The sequence below is a fragment of the Natator depressus genome, chromosome 13 (assembly GCF_965152275.1).
Source record: "Natator depressus isolate rNatDep1 chromosome 13, rNatDep2.hap1, whole genome shotgun sequence".
Taxonomy (NCBI): domain Eukaryota; kingdom Metazoa; phylum Chordata; order Testudines; family Cheloniidae; genus Natator; species Natator depressus.
This window is the reverse complement of record NC_134246.1, coordinates 3764391-3786070: the sequence shown is the minus strand read 5'-3', so window position 1 is coordinate 3786070 and position 21680 is coordinate 3764391. Positions and strand designations below refer to the sequence as shown.

Genomic DNA, 21680 nt, shown 5'->3' with positions numbered 1-21680 from the left:
ACTTAGGAAGGAAAAATCAAATACCCAACTACAAAATGGGGAATAACTGGCTAGGTGGTAGTACTGCTGAAAAGGATCTGGAGGTTACAATGGATCACAAATTCTGAGTCTACAATGTGAAGTTGTGAAAGGCTAATATCATGCTAGGGTATATTAACAGGAGTGTTGTATGTAAGACACTGGAGGTGTCCTGCTCTACTCAGCTGTGGTGGGGCCTCAGTTGGAGCACTGTGTCCAATTCCGGGCACCACATTTTAGGAAAGATGTGAGCAAACTGGAGAGAGCCCAAAGGAGAGTTATAATAATGATAAAAGATTTAGAAAACCTGACCTATGAGGAAGGGTTTTAAAAAAAACTGGGCACATTTAGTCTTGAGAAAAGATGACTGAAGGGGGACCTGATAAGTCTTCAGCTACGTTATGGGTTGTTAGAACTATTAGGGCAGTTAAGCTCTGGAACAGGCTTCTATGGGAGGCTATGGAATCCCCATCACTGGAGGTTTTTAAGAACAGGCTGGATAAACACCTGTCACCGCTGGACCAGGTTTACTTCATCCTGCATCCCCCACAGAAGGCTGGCCTTGATGACCTCATGAGCTCCCTTCCAGCCCTACATTTCTGTGATCCTTTATGGAGTTTCCCAAAAGCCATCTCCAGGCCCAAGCACATGAAGGGGGTTGGTGAAGTTTAACAATGGCTAAAGGCTAATGAATCCAGCTCAAGCTGGTAGTGAGCAAGAGTCATTATTGGCTAGTGGATGTCTGGGACCTGTGTGATGTGAGTATGGTTTTTTCAGACCAGTTTCCAGGAGACAAGCATCCAACCACAAAAGCAACATGTGACATTAATTGTAGTCATGTTGATCAGGGAAGAGATGAGATGAGCCATCCTTTCACCCCTCAAAAGGTCCCTCCAGATCAGGGTTGAGATCTTTTTGTTTAGCAATCTGGATCTTGGTCTGTTCTGAGGATAGGGAATTTTTTTTTCTCCAAGACTGTCAATCTAGCACTTTAAAACTGAACTCACAAATGAAAGACAAAACAGAAGACTGCTCTTCGCCGGCCTGCAGGTTATTTGTGCGACTTTGTTCAAATGTACTAAGGCTGTTTAAGTTAATTAATTTAAAATTAATGACCTTCCTTTGTTATATTTTAATACCAGATAGGACTGGACCATAGCCAACAGCTCAACAATGAATTCACCACTGTGATAGCTTGTATAGGCCCCCACCCTGAGGGTGGAAGGGCAGTGGGACAAGCTGTGGGGAATTATTGAATTCCTTAGGAAAGAGGAAGAGAGCAGTAGGTGAGGGAATGAGCAGCTCTAGCAGAGAACTGAAGGCAAAGCGGGGGCTGTGTGTTCTTGGGGCCATACTGAACCAAGACACATGGGACCATTTTGCTTTGGTCTGAGGTAGGTCACCTTTTTTATGGAACCCTGAAGTGAGCTGAGGAGGAATTTATTTGGCCCTTAAAGGGGTAAGAGTTTGGGGTTGGTTGCTTGCTTCCTTACCTAGATGTTTGTAATCCTGATATGCAAGGTGCTGTTTGCTAATCCTGGTTTGACTGGCCGATTATAACCCCTCACCCAACTGTAAAAATTCTAAAGATCTCTCCTGAGGGAATGGAAGGTAGATGGGAGGAGTAAGGAAAAACCAGCAGTCTCCTGTTCTCTGGCCACAACCCCCAATCCCTCTGAAAGGGTGCTCCCTGAAGGTCAAGAAGCTGGTGAGACAGGATTGTAGGGGAAACCAGTTCCATTTTGCCTTGCATTGTGGCTGGACCTTCAGCTCTGGAGATAGTACTAGCTTGTTTGCTTTCAGAAGCCTGGTCTACGGGTTTAGCTACATTGCTGACGGGTGAAAAATTCACCCCAAGATACATAGTTAAGCAAGCTTAAGCACCAACACAGACATCTGTAGGTCAACAGAGGAATTCTTCCATCTACCTAGCTACTGCTTCTCAAGGGGTGGAAATACTATGGTGACAGAAAAACCCCTTCTGTTGCTGTAGTAAGTGTGCACACTACAGCAGTGAAGCGGCAGCTGTGTCACTGTAGTGTAGACGTACCAGTCTCCTGTCCTCAAAGACAGTCATTAAACTGCTTCTTTCCTAAAGGGACAGTGGGAATATAATCCTTGCCTCTACTCCTTTCTTCCTCTCCAGCTCAGTTTGTGGTTGATGACTAGCAAGCCACCTTTATTAAGAGACTGGAAGTGTCTAGAGATCTCAGCTACTAGAATGCCAGTCACTGTTAAGTGTCCTCATTTCTGTTGCAGCTGGAGAGCTGCCGAGTATGCAAGGGTACCACAGGAGACCCGAAGATTGTGCTTGTCACTGCAGAGGGATCAAGACCTAAGCAATTTAGTTTTGAACATGAGGGGATGATAGATGAGAACAGACCTTTTGTTTTAAAGCAAGAAGCTTGTTTGTGAGATCCTTCCCCCTCCCTTCCCATGCATTTGGCCCTCAAGAGGCATTTCCCTAACGGCGGTGTGCGTTTGGGTTAGTCTGTTTCAGCATCTAGTTCAGTAAACTGTGCTCATTAGGACAGAGACCCATTGGAACCCTCAATTAGCTGAAGGAAACCCTGAGCAGAACACAGCTGTTAGAGTACATGGTAATTAGCAACTACCTCTTAGGCCTTACTTTCTTTACCAACACTCTGAGAGTGCCTCTGAAACTAGATCCATGCAGCTACAATTAGCCTCTAAAGAGAACGGGGCTCAGCTGTGACTGCTATAATTAGAGGATCAGAGAACAGATAGGAGCTACTGATCTTATGGAAAGGACTACAGTAAGGTCGAGAGAGTGGGTGAATTTCTGGCTGAGAGATGCTGGTCAGTGTATAGACACCAGATTTCTATGCCAAGAGTTGCAAACTGGGAGCAAAAAAAGCATATGAAGACAGACACAAGAGAAATGTTGCAGGAGTTCTCCATGGATAGACCCACAGAAATGGTATCCCAGTCCATACTTGGCACAAGACAGCGGGACTGAGGAGCAGAAAATCAGAGAGGAGATTAAAGGTGTCTCTGAGCAACTCTGCATAGAAATGATCAATAGGTGTCCATGGATGGCATGTTGTGAGGCAGGAGAAAAACAGCCACCTCACTTCATCCTAATGTGACTGGTGAACAGGCAACGAGTCCCCAGAAAATGGTCAAGACCCTCAATGGACAAACTCCAGGGGAGAAGTGAACCTCTCCACTCCTTTCTCAGAATGAAGATGAGAGTTAGAGGCTGAAAGCTGAGGTAGTGTAAGGAGTGATCTAGACTGCTGGAATAAGTCAGAGAACCTCTGCTGGGCACTGAAATCCCAACAAATCATTACCTGCCCACTATTCCACACATGCTCCTGCCTGCACAGTGTTCTTTTCAGTCTGACCACTCCTCACATTCGTTTGTAATTATGTTAACAACAGCCATAGCAGCCCCTCTCACTGCTGTGCTAGTCAAAGGCTAGGAGCTCCACCTGAGCGCCAATAGGAGCCCTCCTGATTAGAGTGGAATGCTAGCTCTGCTACTGCTATGGCTGAACAACACTTGTTTAAAAGCAGACTCTCAAAGCTGTAAAATCCACAGATCTATGTGGCCTGCCTTGAAATTTGCTGCACCTCAGAAGGGTGCAGATAGCCTCAGTGGTCCAAGTTTGGGGGTCATGACCATAGACCACATCTAGTCTCTGGCTTTCAGTTCTCCATCTGTAAAACTGAGGAAAACAACAACACTGGCCTGAGGAGTATTGAGGATAAATACGTTAATGACTCTGAGGTGTTACAGTGATAGGGGCCATGCAGCTTGCTGTTACAGTGACTGTGGCTCAAGGGGATCTGCTGTGGACAATGAACCTGAGACATCCATGCATGCTGTAAGTGTGAACCTTGCCCTGGCAGAAGGCTGTGAATGATCATTGGGCATCGTGCTACTATCTACCTGTCAAGGGGGTTTAATCTTGTGTGCAATGCGTCCTGAGTAATTCAGCTAATTTAGAAGGGCCTCTAACTACTTTCTGAAAGATTAATTACGTATTCTGTGCAGCTGTGAGAATGATTGCAGGATCCGTGGCTGCTCTTCCACCTGCAGCATTATTAAAGGAGAGTGCCAGGACTGATGAAGGAGGATGAAACAATGATCCTGTAGCTGCCTAAACGCACTCAGCACCTAACTTTTTCCAAGTAAAATTTCCCTAAGCACCTGTGTTTCTGCCTCTGAGCACACGCACTGCTGCCTCCCCCTAGGTGACTGGACGCCTATCTCCAGCCTAAGCCACAGAGTGATGCATGAATTACAAGACGACAGGCATTCAACTGCCTAAGTCATGTACTCAGAGGCCATCTACCAGATTAGCTCCCCTTTGAAAGCCAGCTGGATGAGGAGGTGGTGGTCAGAGTCAGGCTCACTTCAGAAAGAATAAGAGTCTCCCACCCCTCAGGAGAGTTCTCTAGCCCTTGAGCTATGGGATATTCTGATGTGGGGCTCCCCCAATCTCTCCTGTAGAAGCTATTGCACTCTAGGTAGATAATGAGTGGTTAGAGCAGGGGGACTGGGCCCAGGGTTTCCCACCTCCCATGTGGGTGCCCTAACCCCTGGACTAGAGAGAGAGAGAGAGAATGGGAATGACTGTCTCTGGACTATGATAGTGAGTGAGCCAGAGAGAGGGAATAACTGCAGTCCAGTAGTTAGGATACCCAACTGGGAGGTGGGAGGCCCTGGGCCCAGTCATCCTGGGTGCTGGAACAGTGCAAGCAAGAGTGGGCTGGAAAGGAGGGAGGGTCAGAACTATGTGGGGGGCTCCAGCAGACCACCCCCAAAAGCTCCAATTATAGGTACTTGCATGGCCCCTATCACTGTAACACCTCACAGTCATTAACGTATTTATCCTCAATACTCCTTAGGCCAGTGTTGTTGTTTTTCCTCAGTTTTACAGATGGAGAACTGAAAGCCAGAGACTAGATGTGGTCTATGGTCATACAGGAAGCAGAGCAGGGAATTGAACCCAGGTCTCCCATGTCCCAGCTCCTAACCACTAGACCAAGCCTTCTTTATGGCCCTCCTCCAATTTCTGTCCTTCCCTTCAAAAGATGTCCCCCTTAACTCCATGCTATTCCCAGTACAATTCCTGCTTCCTCTCCCCAGCTCCTTAATGTGTGGGTCCCCTGCTGATGCCTGCCTCTCCATCGGGAGGACAGCTGAAGAGGACGGAGCAGGCTGGCACTGCAGATGATAGAGGCAGTGAAAGTACCAACACCCAGCCAGTGCATTCTGTGGCCAAGCTAATAATAGCAGAGGAGCTTGAGGCAGTGCAGGGAGAAGAGCTGGGTGCGGAGAAACTTTTTTAAAAGAACAATTAAATGACCAAGAGTTTAACCCAGGGTTCAGGTTACCCCATGGTGCCTCATGCCCTTCCCTAATGTGGAGAGGGGCTACACAAAGACCTCTGAAAACCAGGATAAACAGTTAAGATACACAGCACTGCAACCTTAACTCTGCCCCCCTGGAGTTGACAACACCTCTGGGAGTTATCTGCATGCACTTCTGTTGCATTCACTGTGCTAGATATAGCCCTACTGAATGGTGGAGGGATTAGCTAGAGCAGCTTCACAAAGCTGTGATTGTCATGGGATGATCTAGGGAGTCTGAGATCCACTCCCTCCTCACCATGTGTGTGATCCAAGGACAGAGGTATATGCATATCTTTAGGGATGCAATATGCCTCATTTCAGTGCTGCACAGGGTCTCTTGCCATGGGGATTGTCAGCAGCGAGGGGGAATAGGAGTGAACTGTGGGTTTAATGACTGGTAAGTGAAAGCATAATGTTGGATAGAATGCGGTCCGTAAGGGTGAAGGGCTTGTAAAATGTGGTGGTTTCTGTGGTGCAGGCACAGTGAGTGGGGTGTAGGCAGCTCTTGTTCAGTCCATGTCAGCTAAACAAGTTTTGCTGTAGCAAAGGGAAGGTGTTGGACTTAGTCCTATACTGCTCACGTGGCCTATTCCCTGAGTGTTCTACCCTAGCTGCAGGGGCAGGGCTTCAGCATGTGTGTTACAGGAATATTACGGCAGCACTCAAAGAGGACAAGGTTAAGATTGTATAGGTGTTTTTTTTTTAGCTCTATATTTCCTGTTTTCAGAGGTTTAAGTTTAGCCACTACCCCCTTCTGGAAGGGCTCAAGGCACTACCTGGCAACCTTAAACTTTCTGGACATGTGGTTGTTGAGGAATACCCAGTGCTAACAGCTCTGTATACCCTCCGATCACACTTCAACTATTCTAAAATAACACTTTCCATTCTCAAAGAAGAACAGCTCTTGAAGCAGTTTCGGGACAGCATTAATCAGGATGTTTATAGCTTTTGAAAGGTAAGTTATGCAAGATCACTCTAGGGGGCCCAAAGCCTCAACTATCAGAACAGCACAGGAAAGATCTTGCCTTTACTCCTCTTAGTATCTGCTTATTTCTATAGTTAAGGTTACTAGAACCACTGTGATGAGACACAAACCAAAATCTATGAGATCTTTCTTGTGTGTGCTCGTCCCCATACCATCACTCACCTGATCAGAGTAATGTCTCTAGGCAACTCATCCCTGCCAGAGTGCCCTAGGTTCCTAGCTGTATAGATATTTAACTACATCCAGTACTATACTGATGTCCAAATATAAGTAACTTGCCTAACCTGTAACCATAAGGGATGGTTTGCTGCCACAGTTAACACAGGGAGAGGGAAGTCCGCCGCGTACATATTCCACAGTGGCCACAACACTAGAATGCAGTGCACAGCTGGGAAAAGGGGGAACTGATGCCACTGTCTGTGATCAAGCAGTACATGCTTTCACCGAAATACAGAACAGGATGATAACTGCAGAGTGAACAAGGAAGGAAATCCTGTGTGTCTCTAGCCACAAAGAAACTGCCTGGCCTGCTTCTGCCCCTTTAGTGTTGCTCTGCACCAAGGAACAAGGCAGAATCAGACCCACAAGATGGAATGCACATTAATGCTGACAGTTACTTACAAGTGATATTATCCAACCACTTTCATGCTTACAGTCAGCCTCCCCCTTGAGGCATGGAGAGGTTAAGTACCTACTAATGTGTAATGCAAGTGCAGTAACCATGCTAAACATCTACAGGAATCAAGGGATTAACCTGAGGTCACCCACCCAGATCAAACAGCTCAGTTTCTGGTTGTACTGAATAACTTCTGTATCACATACCTAGAAAGGGAAAGATTGTATAGATTGTGTATAAGACCTTAGGTAAGAGTGACAGCACTCTCCAGAAGCTGGGGTCCTGTGAAAGCCTTACCCCTTGGTGTCTACTCAAATGAGGAGGAGAAAAAAAAAATTCCTTTTATTTCAGTGAAATATGCACACAAACATTGCAGGGAATGCCTTCTACTCTTACAGACAGGTTTCAGAGTAGCAGCCGTGTTAGTCTGTATTCGCAAAAAGAAAAGGAGTACTTGTGGCAGCTTAGAGACTAACAAATTTATTTGCGCATAAGCTTTCGTGAGCTACAGCTCACTTCATTGGATGCATTCAGTGGAAAATACAGTGGGGAGATTTATATACATAGAGAACATGAAACAATGGGTGTTACCATACACACTGTAACGAGAGTGATCACTTAAGGTGAGCTATTACCAGCAGGAGAGCGGGGGGCGGGAAACCTTTTGTAGTGATAATCAAGGTGGGCTATTTCCAGCAGTTAAAACATTCAAAAACCAGTTGGAGAAGACTTCAATCTCTTTGGTCACTCGATTACAGACCTAAAAGTTGCAATTCTTCAACAAAAAAACTTCAAAAACAGACTCCAACAAGAGACTGCTGAATTGGAATTCATTTGCAAACTGGATACAATTAACTTAGGATTGAATAGAGACTGGGAGTGGATGGGTCATTACACAAAGTAAAATTATTTCCCCATGTTTATTCCTCCCCTCCACCCCCCACTGTTCCTCAGACGTTCTTGTCAACTGCTGGAAGTGGCCCACCTTGATTATCACTACAAAAGTTCCCCCCCCGCCCCTCCTGCTGGTAATAGCTTACCTTAAGTGATCACTCTCGTTACAGTGTGTACGGTAACACCCATTGTTTCAAGTTCTCTATGTATATAAATCTCCTCACTGTATTTTCCACTGAATGCATCCGATGAAGTGAGCTGTAGCTCACAAAAGCTTATGCTCGAATAAATGTGTTAGTCTCTAAGGTGCCACAAGTCCTCCTTTTCTTTTTACTCTTACAGAGAAAGTCTGTGCGCGCAGAGTCAGGAGCAACAGCTAGGACAGTCTGAGTAACCATGTGGGACAGACAGCTCTGGGGTACTCAGCCAGGCTGGTAAAACCAGTAGGAAGGTCACCTTCACGGGTTCCAGCTGGCTTCAGCAGCAGAACAGCAGGAACACTTTCTCCCACAAAACCCTAAATATTGGTTAAATATAAAATCTGCTGAGTGGCAGATCTGCAATATGTGTAGCATCAGTGTAGAGACACGAGCCCCCTTGGACCTTGAGAAGCCAGAAGGGGCCAGTGTGGGCAAGCTCTGGCTGGCAGCATTGCGTGGTGTCTAAGCTAGGACATGAACTTTAGTTAAATTACAGTCTGACGTCTCTTGCCATTTAACTCTTCAAACAGAAATGAGAGGCCTGTTCTGAATGGCACATACAGCAATTCAAGATACAAGGTTCATAAGGGTCAAAGTTACACTTGCTGTGGGAAGTGACTTGTGGTTAAATGCTCAACTGCTAGGGCACTAATGTTGACCTCAGGCACTGATTTAAGTTCATTTAAAGCTTCTCAGGCAGTTTCAGACTTAAGAGTTGGGAATGTTTCATTGTTGCTGAGCTTTAGCGTAAGGGACCTATTGTGGATTTGAAGGTGTGAATGCTGTTTAAAAAGCCATGCATGTAAGAGCACTGCTGCACAGTGAAGGAACCAGAGAAATACTTCCCCATCATGCAAAATAATGCGCCAAGTCTACAATGAACATATGGCCGGCACTCAGCTCAGCTACTGGGGACAAGCAAAGCATAGCCACGATGGCACATTCAGTTTAGTTATATGAGTGGTAACCACTTCCACTGTGGCTGGGTCACTAAAGGAAACATTTGGTGAAGACTAATTGCTGGCTCCATCCATGGATAGGGAAGGGGAGAATCTGAACAGGCAGCTAGAGTTTTAAGTAAACCGCTGCAGGGTAGGACTGTCCTCTCTGTTTATTATCCCTGCATTTACTATTCTGCAGATATGTGCAGAATGGATTTTCCCCAGAGGGCACGGGCTTGTTACATAACTCAGCAGAGCATGAGTGATCACAGATGGCAACAGCAGAGGCAAAACATGGACCACTCGGGAGATGCATGATGCCAGGTGCTTTAAAAATAGCATATCCCCAACCCCCACGGGAGGAAAACATCCACCTCTTCCCTTAAAACCAAAAGGTGAAGGATGCTATTCTAGTAGCATCTAGTCATACCAGAACAGGTAAGGATCAGTTATCACTGAAGTCCATTTCAAGGGTTCACAATTCTGCTCATTCATTCTTAACTCCCTACCTCAACCTCATCAGGAACCTGCATTATACACAGCCAATGATCCACCATCCTGTGCACTAATGCAGCCCCACCATTCAGTCACTCACTGTGATGTACCTTTTATCACATACATGGCATTAGAGGGTGAGTATCTAGAACAAAGTCTCAACTAAGGGTGTCTTTGCTTTCCTGGGTTAAGTCAGATTCTTACCAAAAAAATAAAAATCTTAGTTCAATCACAGCAGCTCTTCAGCTGAGAAAACCAGCTGCTGATTGACGCTGGTAAGAAATGCCCCAAATAACGTACTTGTCTGGGCACATTCCAAACTGGTGTCTAGAGAAAGGGGAGGGAAGATTACATAATCTTCAGAATGCTCACTTTAGGTCAAGGCAAATCAACAGCAGCGAGGAAATTAGGAGCCAGGGCTGCCAAAGTGCCCTTAACTCATCCTGTTGTACATGCATATTACTGCAGAGGCATGTCTCTAGTCTACGGGTTGATCTTATCACATGTTGCACAACTTCACCATGAAGGAGGAAAATAGTGACGTGCCAAGGCAGCTCCAATCTGTAATTTCCTTCAATATTTAATTTGAGTATGAGCTCCTCAGTCTCCTGACCACAGCAAGCAGAACAGGTGGGCTAAGTTCCAGTTTAGTCATTTTTCCACTAATGAAGTGTCACAGATCATTCCTGATCAGCATTATACAGAGAACACTGCAGGAGCTTTTGAAAGACCAAGATTCTCCAAAGGGCAGTTTTACTTTCATCTCCCAGATCTGCAATTTTCCAGTTTCATCCCAGTTCTTTGGCTTGGGGAGTCCCTAGTAACTACTTTTGTTTCTAAGTGGCTTTGCCACAAATAAATACTTCCCAGGTACTGAGGACACCACCTCAATGTAACCCCTATTCCCTAGTTCTACAGCTCTGACAGACAAGGCTTTTGGCTACTGGAGTCCTTTAGGTTCTGAATACAGCAGTGGCAAGGGCAAACTATGAGAGCTTTGCTTCCTCCTTGAATTTTGGAGTTCCTAGGTGTGGTTTAGGGAACTGAGCCTAGAAGGAAAGAGGTTCCATTTAAATGAGCTGGGAGCAATCTGTTAAAATACAACAATTCTGTAAACGTTCTGCCTGTGAAGGCTTATATCGCCCAACTGTGCCAAATACAGGAACATGTGTCTGGCATTGCACGAGTATATTTCATGCTAGAAGGAATTCCCTTATTTAATACTGGGAAGTAAAAATGAAACACGACCAATTACATTCCTTCTAGATGAAGCAGGATTGTGCATGCTGAAAACTCACCTGCCACTTTACCCAGTATATGCCTAAGCAGTGTGCACAGCTGTTTTAGCTCTTCAAATTCAATAAGGGTGTTATCAGTCCAGTACATTATATTGGAGGTGGGAATGGGTGTGCAGAGCCCAGGAGATCGGATGTCCAATGTTCCAGCTTCAGGGTTGCCTAAACTAGGCTCAGCCTGATTGCAACCATTAAGTAGAGGAGGTCCTTTGATGTGGAAAGTATGTATTGCAAAACTGTACTGCATCCAAAAGATAGCTAATGAGTGGAATATGGCACCTTATCATGGGAAGGCCTCTGAGCATAGTGATGAGCTTCATTTGTGTACAAACAGAAGAAAATTGCTATATTACATGCAAAACCCACAATTAAGAGAACATTAAGGCTGCAAAGGGACACACTCTAGTTATCGACAAGGCAGCCAATGAAGCCTTCTGTCCCCTCATGTGTACACATGATACAAGGATCACATTAGCATACTATTCTTTCCCTGCAGGATCCCTCCCTCTAGTTGGTCAGTGCGCAGAGAATGAGCCAGCAGGCAAGCTTTTGTCCTAATTGTTTGAGTGGTCCCTTGCCTCACCACATCACTCACCTGAGCAGAGTAAGGTCTCTAGGCAGGGATGAGTTGCCTAGAGACCTTACTCTGCTCAGGTGAGTGATGGTGTGGGGACGAGCACACAAAAGTAAGATCTCATAGATTTTGGTTTGTTTCTCATCACAGTGGTTCTAGTAACCTTAACTATAGAAATACACTAGCCAGCTCGGTCAGTGAGTGAGGCAGGGGTCCTCTCAGGCATCCGAGACTTGTGTTAGACACTGTTTCCAGTATAGGGTTTGGAGAACATTAGACAGGGATGCTGCTAGTTCTGTTTTCCATCTCCTTTTACGATTTTTTTATTTAAATAAAGGTGGATGAAAGCCTCAGGAAGTAGTCCTTACATGAGTCAGTGGATAAATAGCTAAGAATATAAAAGGCTCCACTGTGCCATTACACAGTACAGCCAATAAGTGGGATGGTGCAATAAGTGAAGAAAAGAGTTGCAGAAAAACTGCAGAACACTTACCCAATTGCAAAATGCACTAATGCTTTGCCCTGAATTTAAGCAGCACATGTAACCTGGTCCATTCTGGTTTCAAGCTCAAAGGCATCAGGTCGATCCTGTGGGTTAGCAGCTAACATGTCTTTCAAGAGTTGCTTGATCCCCTCAGACATGGAAGTCCTGCGTTTCTGGGGGATATGCAACTCCATCTTTGGGTTTTCTAGCAGTGCTTCCCCAACGGGCACAATCTCTGTGCCCTGCTTGATGTAGGTCCCCAGTAGCTCCTTCTTGGTCTCTGCGTCGATGAAAGTTATCCTCTCAATCATGGCCCAGATGATGATGCCCAGGGCAAAGATGTCTGCCTTGGCAGTGTAGTGTCCCTCCCAGACCTCAGGGGCCATGTAGAAGTCAGAGCCGCAGGCTGAAGACAGCCAGTACTTGTTCACATTCACATTTTTGTTATCATTCCCACCTTCCTTGCCCCGAGCCGTCAGCCCAGCACAGACCTTGCTGAGTCCGAAGTCTGCCACCTTGAGAACCGGGGTGCCAGACTTCTCGGTGATCAAGATGTTGTCTGGCTTCAGGTCCCTGTGCACAATATGGTTCTTGTGCAGGAAGGCAATTGCGCTGGTTAGCTGTAGCATGAAACTCTTGTTAGTGGCCGGGTCTGGTCGCCGCGAGAGCACGTACTGATTCAGATCTCCCCCTTCACAGAACTCCATGACGAACCAGAGATAACAGGGCTCCTCGGCATAGCCCAAGATCCTCTCACCTTACAAAAAGAAAGAAAGAGGCATAGTAATGGCAGACACAGCAAGAGGTTAGCCATGGTAAGACAGTTCTGTTTTAAATGCAGCGGAAGGTCCTGAGGAGTCTAGCCAGAGCCGCCCTCACGAGAACATGCTGGTGATCACTGCTGCTAAGTGTGTCATTTGTAAGTTATGCAGAAGGCTGCAGATGGGCTGACTGACACCCTCATCTCTACAGTTTAACTGCTTTGGGGCCCTGTGGAATGAGGCGGCTGTAGAATATTTTCACTTCCTATCACAGTCACAACCGTACCCTAGACACCAGCTTAAAGGACGGTTTGCTTAAAAGTTGTTCTACAAATGGCATTGAGAGGAGGTAAACGTGAACCCACCCTCTTTAGTTTCTACAGAGCTCAGATTGCAAGTGAACAGTTTTACTATCAGTCCTGCACACTCCACCTGGAATCTGAAAACCAAGCTATGTTTTTCAGTTTCTGCATTTACCACCAGTAAGATTCTGCAGTTAGAATTCTCAGCCTTGCTAATGATGTAGGAATCAGAAGAGAATCGAGCTTGCTCTCCTATAGTGTTTCCTCCGCTGTGGTGACGGGAGCCACTAAGGGCTGGCCTACTCTAAGATTTACTGGCATAACTCCATTGGTAAGTATCAGAGGGGTAGCTGCGTTAGTCTGTATCCACAAAAACAAAAAGGAGTCTGCTGGCACCTCAAAGACTAACAGATTTATTTGGGCATAGGCTTTTGTGGGTAAAAACCCAATTCTTCAGATCCCTTTTTTACCCATGAAAGCTTATGCCCAAATAAATCTGTTAAGTCTTTAAGGTGCCACTGGACTCCTCATTGTTTCTGTTGGTAAGGGGTACGATTTTTTGCTAACATAGGTGTATATTGGTAAAAGCCCTCGGGTAGATATAGTTATACCAGTACAAAGACTACTGATTACCACTGGAGCTTATTTGGGATGATATCTGTGCCTACAGCCATATTCCCAGCAGGGAGGGGAGGAATCTTGAACTGTTTACCTCCTAGCAAATAGCACTTCCTGAATGTAGTGAACTAACATGATGCAGGAGAGAAGATGGAAGTTGACCTTGGTTATACAGGCAGAACCTGTTAGTGCAACTGGAGTATTTCCTCATAAGATGTTGAGAATTAAATTTCATCATAAACCCAGAGTACTCAACTCAATTGCCTCTACTTTTTCTATCAAAACATATGGGCAGAGCTGAAGAGTTAAAATGTGTTAAATGACTCCACCCTCCAGCAAATAAACGTTTTAGCACAGACTCCAGAGACCGCATGGGAAAGAAACCAGGATTTCCAATGGCTGATAAAGCCAAAGAACACCAAACAAGCCAAGTCATCAGCTCTTTAATAACAGTCTCTGTAATGGTCAGTGATTGGTATGGGTAGGTGGAGAGAAATATTGGTTATTTGCATAAACAGTCTGTAACCATGACTACTGCCATGGAAATTAGAAAAGAAGGATCCGGCTGTACCTCCCTGTCCTATGTGAATGATGAAAGTTAGATCAGAGGGAGGAGTGGGAGGGAGACCCTTTAAACCAGCAGTTCTCAACAAGGGGCCCAAGGCCCCCTTGGGGGCTGCAAGCAGGTTTCGGGGGTCCACCAAACAGGGCCACCAACAGACTCACTGGAGCACAGGGCAGAAAGCTGAAGCCCTATCACCTGGGGCTGAAGCCTGAGTAATTTAGTTTTGTGGGACCACCTGTGGTATGGGGCCCTGAGCAATTGCCCTGCTTCCTCCTACCTACCCCCCAATGCTGGCCCTGGCTTTTATATGCCAGGTGGGAGGAGGTATTGTTTCATGGTCTCTGTGTATATAATGTCTTCTGCAGTTTCCACAATATGCATCCAATGAAGTGAGCTGTAGCTCACGAAAGCTCATGCTCAAATAAATTGGTTAGTCTCTAAGGTGCCACAAGCACTCCTTTTCTATATGCAGACAAACAGTTATGGCACAGGCGGGCTGTGGAGTTTTTATAGCATGGGGGTGGCGTGGGTGGGGAGGCTTAGAAAGAGAAAGGTTGAGAACCCCTGCTTTAAACAAGCCATCAGGAGGTGGTGTGCTGGTGGCATGTGCTGGGCAGGCCAAACCAAGGCTCCCGAATAAGAGTACTGTAAAGAGGGAATCCCTCCAAGTTAGAGTCTCGGTGGCAAACAGTCTATTTGGGGAAGGAAGGGTTATTTGTTTCTGGAGATGAAAACTCAGAACAGGAAAACAGCAGCCACTGTCTGAGCCGCCCTTGGTGGGAAAGTGGGAAAAGGACATGACAGAATGGAAAACCAAAGACAGAGCTACTGGTCTTGGGAACAAAAACGTTTGCACAGTCAGTCAAAACAGTTACGAGTACTTATAGTTTATAACTTTATTAACTCAACTTAATTAAAAAAAAAAAACACACAACACCTCATTAAGAGTTTGTGTATACCCTTCAGTCAGTGCTGCTCCAGCCCCCTGCAGGAAGATTTTGGGTTGGATGGCTATTCCTGGCAAGGAATTACACTATTTTGGTAGGTTTCAGAGTAGCAGCCGTGTTAGTCTGTATTCGCAAAAAGAAAAAGAAAAGGAGTACTTGTGGCACCTTAGAGACTAACCAATTTATTCGAGCATAATTTTCTTTTTACTGTTTTGGTAATAACTCTGAACAGCTGTTCTATGTGTTGTGTATTCTATGCCTGAGGATGTATGGACTCTGCTTATAACACAATGGCACACCCCTCGTGTGCATATCCTACAAAAGTAGGAGTGCAGGCAGTACCAAGGTATAGGGCACATGTGGGAATGCAAAAGCATTCAGATTCTAGTGGTGTTGATGGGCACCTTTCTACAAGTGTGACCTGTGTGGTGGCGGCCAAGCTCAGTAACAGAGCCAGTCAGTTTCCAACAAGCTGAAATATTGGCTTAGCAATGAAGAAGAAGCCTTCAGTTTTTAAGAGCAAAGAGAAGATTGTTGAGTTTTGAAGCACATCCTCAGCCACTGGACTCCCACAAGCCAAGCCCTCTCGTGTCAAGATGGCCTACTACTGTGGATGCAGCTAAGTACAGTGCTAGTAACTGGGGGTGGGACACTGACCTACCAGGTCTATGCCAGGAGCAATATTTATTCACTTTTTCTATAACCCAGAAAATTATTTTAAATTTGTTAAATCACCTTTCTGTTGTCGAAATAAAGAGCCTCCATTTAAAGAGCTGACATAGTAGTAGCTAAAATGGAATTTCCGAAAGTGAAATTAAGTGACCAAGAACAATGAAAGGTTTAGACAATAGGCATGATGAGAGCTGGGAAAAAGCTGCTCCAAGCCACCTTTCTCCTCCCCTGATCCTGGGTCAGATGGGGACCAAAATGGCCTTCAGCATAATTTAGGAGAGTCCTTAGGATGCTTTGGATTATGCTGGTTGCAGTGATCCCATAGGCTCTCCTCAGCCCTCCCCTCTGGCATGTCCCCTTACCCACACATCAGGGAGTGAGTGGCATAGAACTGGCAATGGCAACTACCTCCCCTACATCAGGGCCAATCCTCTACTGATCCTTCAGGGCTGCTTTCAAGCAGTTTTGTGCTATTGAGACAGTGCAAGTCAGCTGGAACCAAAGCAGAGAATCTGGCCCCATAGACACAAAAAGGTACAACAAATGTTACACTCAGGTTGCACGTGCACATTCACACCACTGTGACAGTGAGTCTGAAGACTGCACGTAGCTGAGTTTTGAAGAGGGTGCTGATTGTTACATGGGGGGCGGAGATGTGTTAGCCCTCATGTGGTGAGGACCAGGTTAGGGTTTGTGTGGCAGAGCTACACAATTGGGACCATAAACTACACCGAGACTATTAATAGGAATCCTATACACACAGGATAGAACATGGCCTTTGGGTAGGAATTTAGCATTTTAAATTCTGCTAATGATCTAGCCTCCTACTCTGACTTATGCGGGAATGCTACACACAAACAGCAGAAAGAGCAGGCACCTTGCAGTAGGTGTAGTGGGAAAAGCAACATGGGACACTAGTCTCCCTTCTATTCCTGCATTTGCCTTCTTCCTCCTCTAGCCTTGATCCTCCCCTTTCTTTATTTGCACTCTATGGCTTTTTTGGGTGATTCGTTGGCCACTCCCCTCTCCCCCCCTCAATTGTTGGGATCCTTCCCTGGTTTTTGTCTCTGAAGGGTGCATGGAAGGACTGAGTTCTAGTTAGTTTTCCTCAGCAGGTTTTGAACTTTGCATAGAGAAAACTACTGGGAATAGTCTTCTTCTGCCTCTGGGTTTTTACAGAGCAGGCAGCAGAGGGAGACTAAGAGAAAAGACAATTAATAGACAAGTTCTGAGACTGATCCATGATGTAAGAGCGTTTACATAAAGTCCAACTGAATTCAGTGACATTGCACTCCATTCTAGGTGGTGTAGGATGCATAAGGTGCACTAACCCCTTCATTGCCACAGTGACATTTCCCTGAAACACCTTTTGGAACCTCAACATTTCAAAGTGACTTCATTCAGTCAAATCACTGAGCAAATTTAACAGCTATCGAACTGGTGTCCCTTTCTCCATTGTTGCAATTAGATGTAATCTTAAAAGACACTCGTTAGCTCAAGATACCAGCTGTTAAGAGTCACATGGCAAACAGAAGATATGGCCAGCACACTGCACTGAAGAGAGATGGCCACAGACACTGGTATAAGCTGGTGGCATTTGCACTGCTGTGTTGTAACTAGGGTGCAGGCTGTATATCATGGACACTGTAGAAGTATTTAGAGAGCTACAGCACGGAGTCCAGGCAGCTGCGCAGCCAGTTTGTAGCATGTTAGCCGACATGCTAGCGAGCACTGCCCTATCTAGGTTCAGTCACCCTCTAATAAGAGAGTTATGTACATTGACACCATTGGCTAGAACAGCCGACAGGGCACGTGGTCAAACATGAGCCCTGAACATGTGTATGTATGAAGGCTGTGGCTTTGCACATTGCCAACATACGTACTTCCCTCTCAATGGTCCTTCAATTGAGACTAATGGAACTCCAAGCCCGGTGCTCAGCTTCAGCTGCATTTTGCTTTAACCGGAGATGCCGAATAATGAATTTCAGATCATAAATGACATTCACTCTGCTAAAGAATTTGAACCCTACAGTCTAGTGGTCTGTTACTTGAGACTCATCCAAAATGAGAAGCACGAGTTAATCCCCACATCCTGAACCTCCGCACGTTGGCACAACATCTGTGCATGCCTGTAAATAGCCCAGCTGAGGTCATGCAGAATGGCACAGCAGGGATTCTAAGTGCTGGGCTCAGAGGCCAGAACACTGTTGGTGGCGGGGAACAAGAGGGGCACAATCAAGCACCAGTGCCTTGGGTGACTGGGGAAGGGGAAACTGAGGTACAGTAGCTTTTGGTGAGGTCTCCCCCCAACTGTTTACCTACTTCAAAGCACCTATCAGTACAATATCACTGTAGAAGTTACAATAGCTTTGGAGGTAACTGAGCTGCAAGCTATTGAAGTTTTTTGGGGGTGAACCAATGCGTTTTGGAGCGTACGGGGTCTTCACCTAGCAAACAGCAGAACTCAAAGCTCACTGACAGGTCTGTGATGACAGGATAGGTATGAGGACGATGAGGGGGTGCAGTAGCTTTGAGGGAGAAATTCACCAAAATGCAGGTTCAAGCTGGCTTTGACTGTTGCAATGCAGTGCATGTCTCCCCCTCAGGGTAGGAAGGGGATAGGGGTCCCAGGGTGGTCTCCCCAATTTACAGCTTCCTTCAGCAGAATCTTTTACTTTCATATACAATTGGCTCCACTTGTTGCCATGAGGGAAGGTCTGAGGGAGAGGGGATGGCTTCTGCCTGAGGCAGTTTCTAGGGTAGAGGAGAACATACAGGAATCTTTCAGGGGAGAATATTGCCCTGGGGAACCTCTTTCCCCAGTTCCCAGGGAAGGACTCCACTACAGGGACAGTACAACGAGGGACCTGAGGGGCGCCCCCACTACCTTTCTGCTTGGTCTCCAGACTCAGATAAGGTTGGCCCTGCTTATTATAAATGAGGTGGGTCTCACTGGAGGAGGGGCAGGGCCCTCAAGGGTGGTACCCATGCCTAGGGTTCTAATTATCTTTCAGAAAGTTCTTCCTGAGAAACATGCATAGTTGACTCTGCCTGTTGCTGGGTTTATGAGGAGGAATCCCTGAGAGAGCTATGGGAGCCTCCCTCCTTCCTCGGGGGTGGGAGTATAGAGTGGGACCCAGAGGTGTGGCACAAGTAGAACAGGTCTTCCTTACAGTTGAGTGGGAATACAGGGGTTATGGAAGGCCCCTGGTTGAAGCTGTATGGGGAAAGGGGCTGGGGGAGGAGTTGTGTGGCAGGGGTAGGGGGATCTTATAGCAGATACAGGTAAAGCGGTCTCTGCTTTCTGCTGTGTGAGGGGTTTATGGAGGATCCCCCTGAGGATATATACAAGGTAGCAGGCCGGGGGTGGGGGGCTGGGGAGATAGCTTGTTGCTGTATGGGTGGGTATTATGAAGGGTCCGGGGGGGGGGGGGGGGGAGGCAGGGGTGTACAAGGGTTCCAGGATTGTGTACAGGTCCTGTGGGTGGGTCCCAGTAACTTTCAGGGAGGTCTCCACCAGGCTCAAGTAGAGCTAGCTCTGCTTGTTGCAAAGGGGGTGATTCGGGGTCACTGTGTGGGGTGTATATGAGCTCCCAGGGCTTTAGGAGATGCAGATGTTGCTGTGGGGGTGTATGGAGATCTGATAGGGCTGTGGGGGCATATAGAGTTTCAGGACTATAAGGTCACCGTGTGGGGTTGCTGTGGGGGCCCTGCTATCTTTTAGGGAGATCTCCACCAAGCATAGGTACAGCAGGCAGTGGCTGCTGCTGAGAGGGATACTGTACAGAGGGGTCGCAGTCCCAGGGCTGAGGGGTCTCTGGGGGGCCAGGTCTCTTTCGGGGAGGTCTCCACCAGGCGTAGGTAGAGTTGGTTGTGGCAATCGCTGAGCGGGTGTTGCACAGGGTGTGTGTGTCGCTGAAGGGGGTTTGGGAGTCCCAGGGCTGGTACTTTTCAGGGAGGTCTCCCCCAGGCGCAGGTACAGCGGGCTGTGGCTATGGGGGGGCGTTACAGTGGGGTCGCTCGGGGGGGGGGTCCCAGGGCGGGGGGTCCTGGTACCTTTCAGGGAGGTCTCCAGCAGACACGGGTACAGCTGGCTATGGTTATGGGGGGTGGTTTTACAGGGGGATCACTGAGGGGGGGTGTTTACATGGGGGGGGGTCCCAGTACCTTTCAGGAGATCTCCACCAGGCACAGGTACAGCTGGCTGTGGTTATGGGGGGGCGGGGGTTTACAGGGGGGTCGCTGAGGGGGGGGTCCCGGTACCTTTCGGGGAGGTCTCCCCCAGGCGCAGGTACAGCAGGCTGTGGCGGGGGGGGTTACGGGGGGGGGGGTCCCAGGGCATGGGGGTCCTGCTAACTTTCAGGGAGGTCTCCCCCAGGGGCAGGTACAGCTGGCTGTGGCTATGGGGGGGTTTACAGGGGGGGTCCCAGGGCGGGGGGGTCCCAGGGCGGGGGGGCCCCCGCTACCTTTCAGGAAGGTCTCTACCAGGCGCAGGTACAGCGGGCTGTGGCTATGGGGGGGGGGTTACAGGGGGGTCACTACAGGGGGGTCGCTGGGGGGGGTGTTTACGGGGGGGTCCCTGGGCAGGGGGGTCCCGGTACCTTTCAGGGAGGTCTCCACCAGGCGCAGGTACAGCTGGCTGTGGTTATGGGGGGGGGTTTACAGAGGGGTCACTGAGGGGGGGTGTTTACGGGGGGGGTCCCAGGGCGGGGGGGTCCCGGTACCTTTCAGGGGGGTCTCCACCAGGCGCAGGTACAGCTGGCTGTGGTTATGGGGGGGGGTTTACAGAGGGGTCACTGAGGGGGGGTGTTTACGGGGGGGGTCCCAGGGCGGGGGGGGCGGTACCTTTCAGGGGGGTCTCCACCAGGCGCAGGTACAGCTAGCTGTGGTTATGGGGGGGGGTTACAGAGGGGTTGCTGGGGGGGGGGTCCCAGGCAGGGAGGGCCGGTACCTTTCAGGGAGGTCTCCACCAGGCGCAGGTACAGCTAGCTGTGGTTATGGGGGGGGGTTACAGAGGGGTTGCTGGGGGGGGTGTCCCAGGGCGGGGGTCCCGGTACCTTTCAGGGAGGTCTCCACCAGGCGCAGGTACAGCTGGCTCTGCTTGTTGCCGTGGCTCATGCGCTGGCCCAGCCCGTCGCGCTGCAGCACGCACTCCTCGAAGCGCACCACGTTGGGGTGGCGGCGCCGCAGACTGGTCAGGGCCCAGAACTCGGCCAGCGCCAGCTCCACGTTCTCGGGCGCGTCGCAGCGGATCCGCTTGACGGCCAGGCGGGCGCCGCTGCGGCCCGACACGGCCTCGTACACCACCCCGTAGGAGCCGCGCCCGATCTCCGCCACCAGGCTGTAGCGCGGCGCCCCGGCCCCGCCGCCCGCCGCCGGCTCCATGGGGCCCCTCAGCGCCGGGCCCCGCTCCCGCTCCGGCCGCCGCCTCCGCTCGGCCGCGGGCCTTTGTGTCCCTCTGTGGCCGCCGTCCGCCGCGGCCGTTTCCATGGCTGCTCCGCCGCGTGGGGCCCTGGCTGCTGCCGCCCGGGGCCCCCACTCCTCATCCCTCCGCCCGGGGCGCGGGGAGCATAGGCCGCCTCCGGGAACCGGAGCCTGCGAACGACACAAGCCCGACAGGCAGGGATTGAGACGGAGGGGCGTGGGACTGAGTCGGAGGACAGAAAAGCGCGCCCTGCCTGCCCCTTTAAGGGTTGAGCCAATAGCGGCTGCCGAGGAGGGTGAGGCCGAACCATTCTGGGGGGAGAGGGAGGAAAGCAAGGGGTCGCCCACCCCAAACGCCTCCAGAAAAAACAGGAGCCGCTGGTTCCACGGGCAGCTCGACAAACGCCAATTAAAAATCCTAGTGGGGCATTACGAGCCTTGCCAAGCGTTACCATTGGCTCAGCTCCCAATCCATTGTCTTGGTTCTCCCCCGTTTAGAATGGT

At 48.5% G+C, this 21680-nt stretch overlaps 1 protein-coding gene across 1 annotated transcript in view; it reads right to left on the bottom strand.

Moving 5' to 3' along the window:
- STK35 (serine/threonine kinase 35) overlaps positions 1–21353 on the bottom strand; it is a 31277-nt gene extending 9924 nt beyond the window's left edge. Inside the window, exons 1-2 of the mRNA XM_074970277.1 lie at positions 20810–21353; positions 11897–12644 (exon numbers count right to left, since the gene is read on the bottom strand). Coding sequence (XP_074826378.1) covers positions 11932–12644; positions 20810–21242 — 1146 coding nt within the window. The 5' untranslated portion in view covers positions 21243–21353 and the 3' untranslated portion in view covers positions 11897–11931. The remainder of the gene's footprint in view (positions 1–11896; positions 12645–20809) is intronic.
- Positions 21354–21680: the final 327 nt, after the last annotated feature.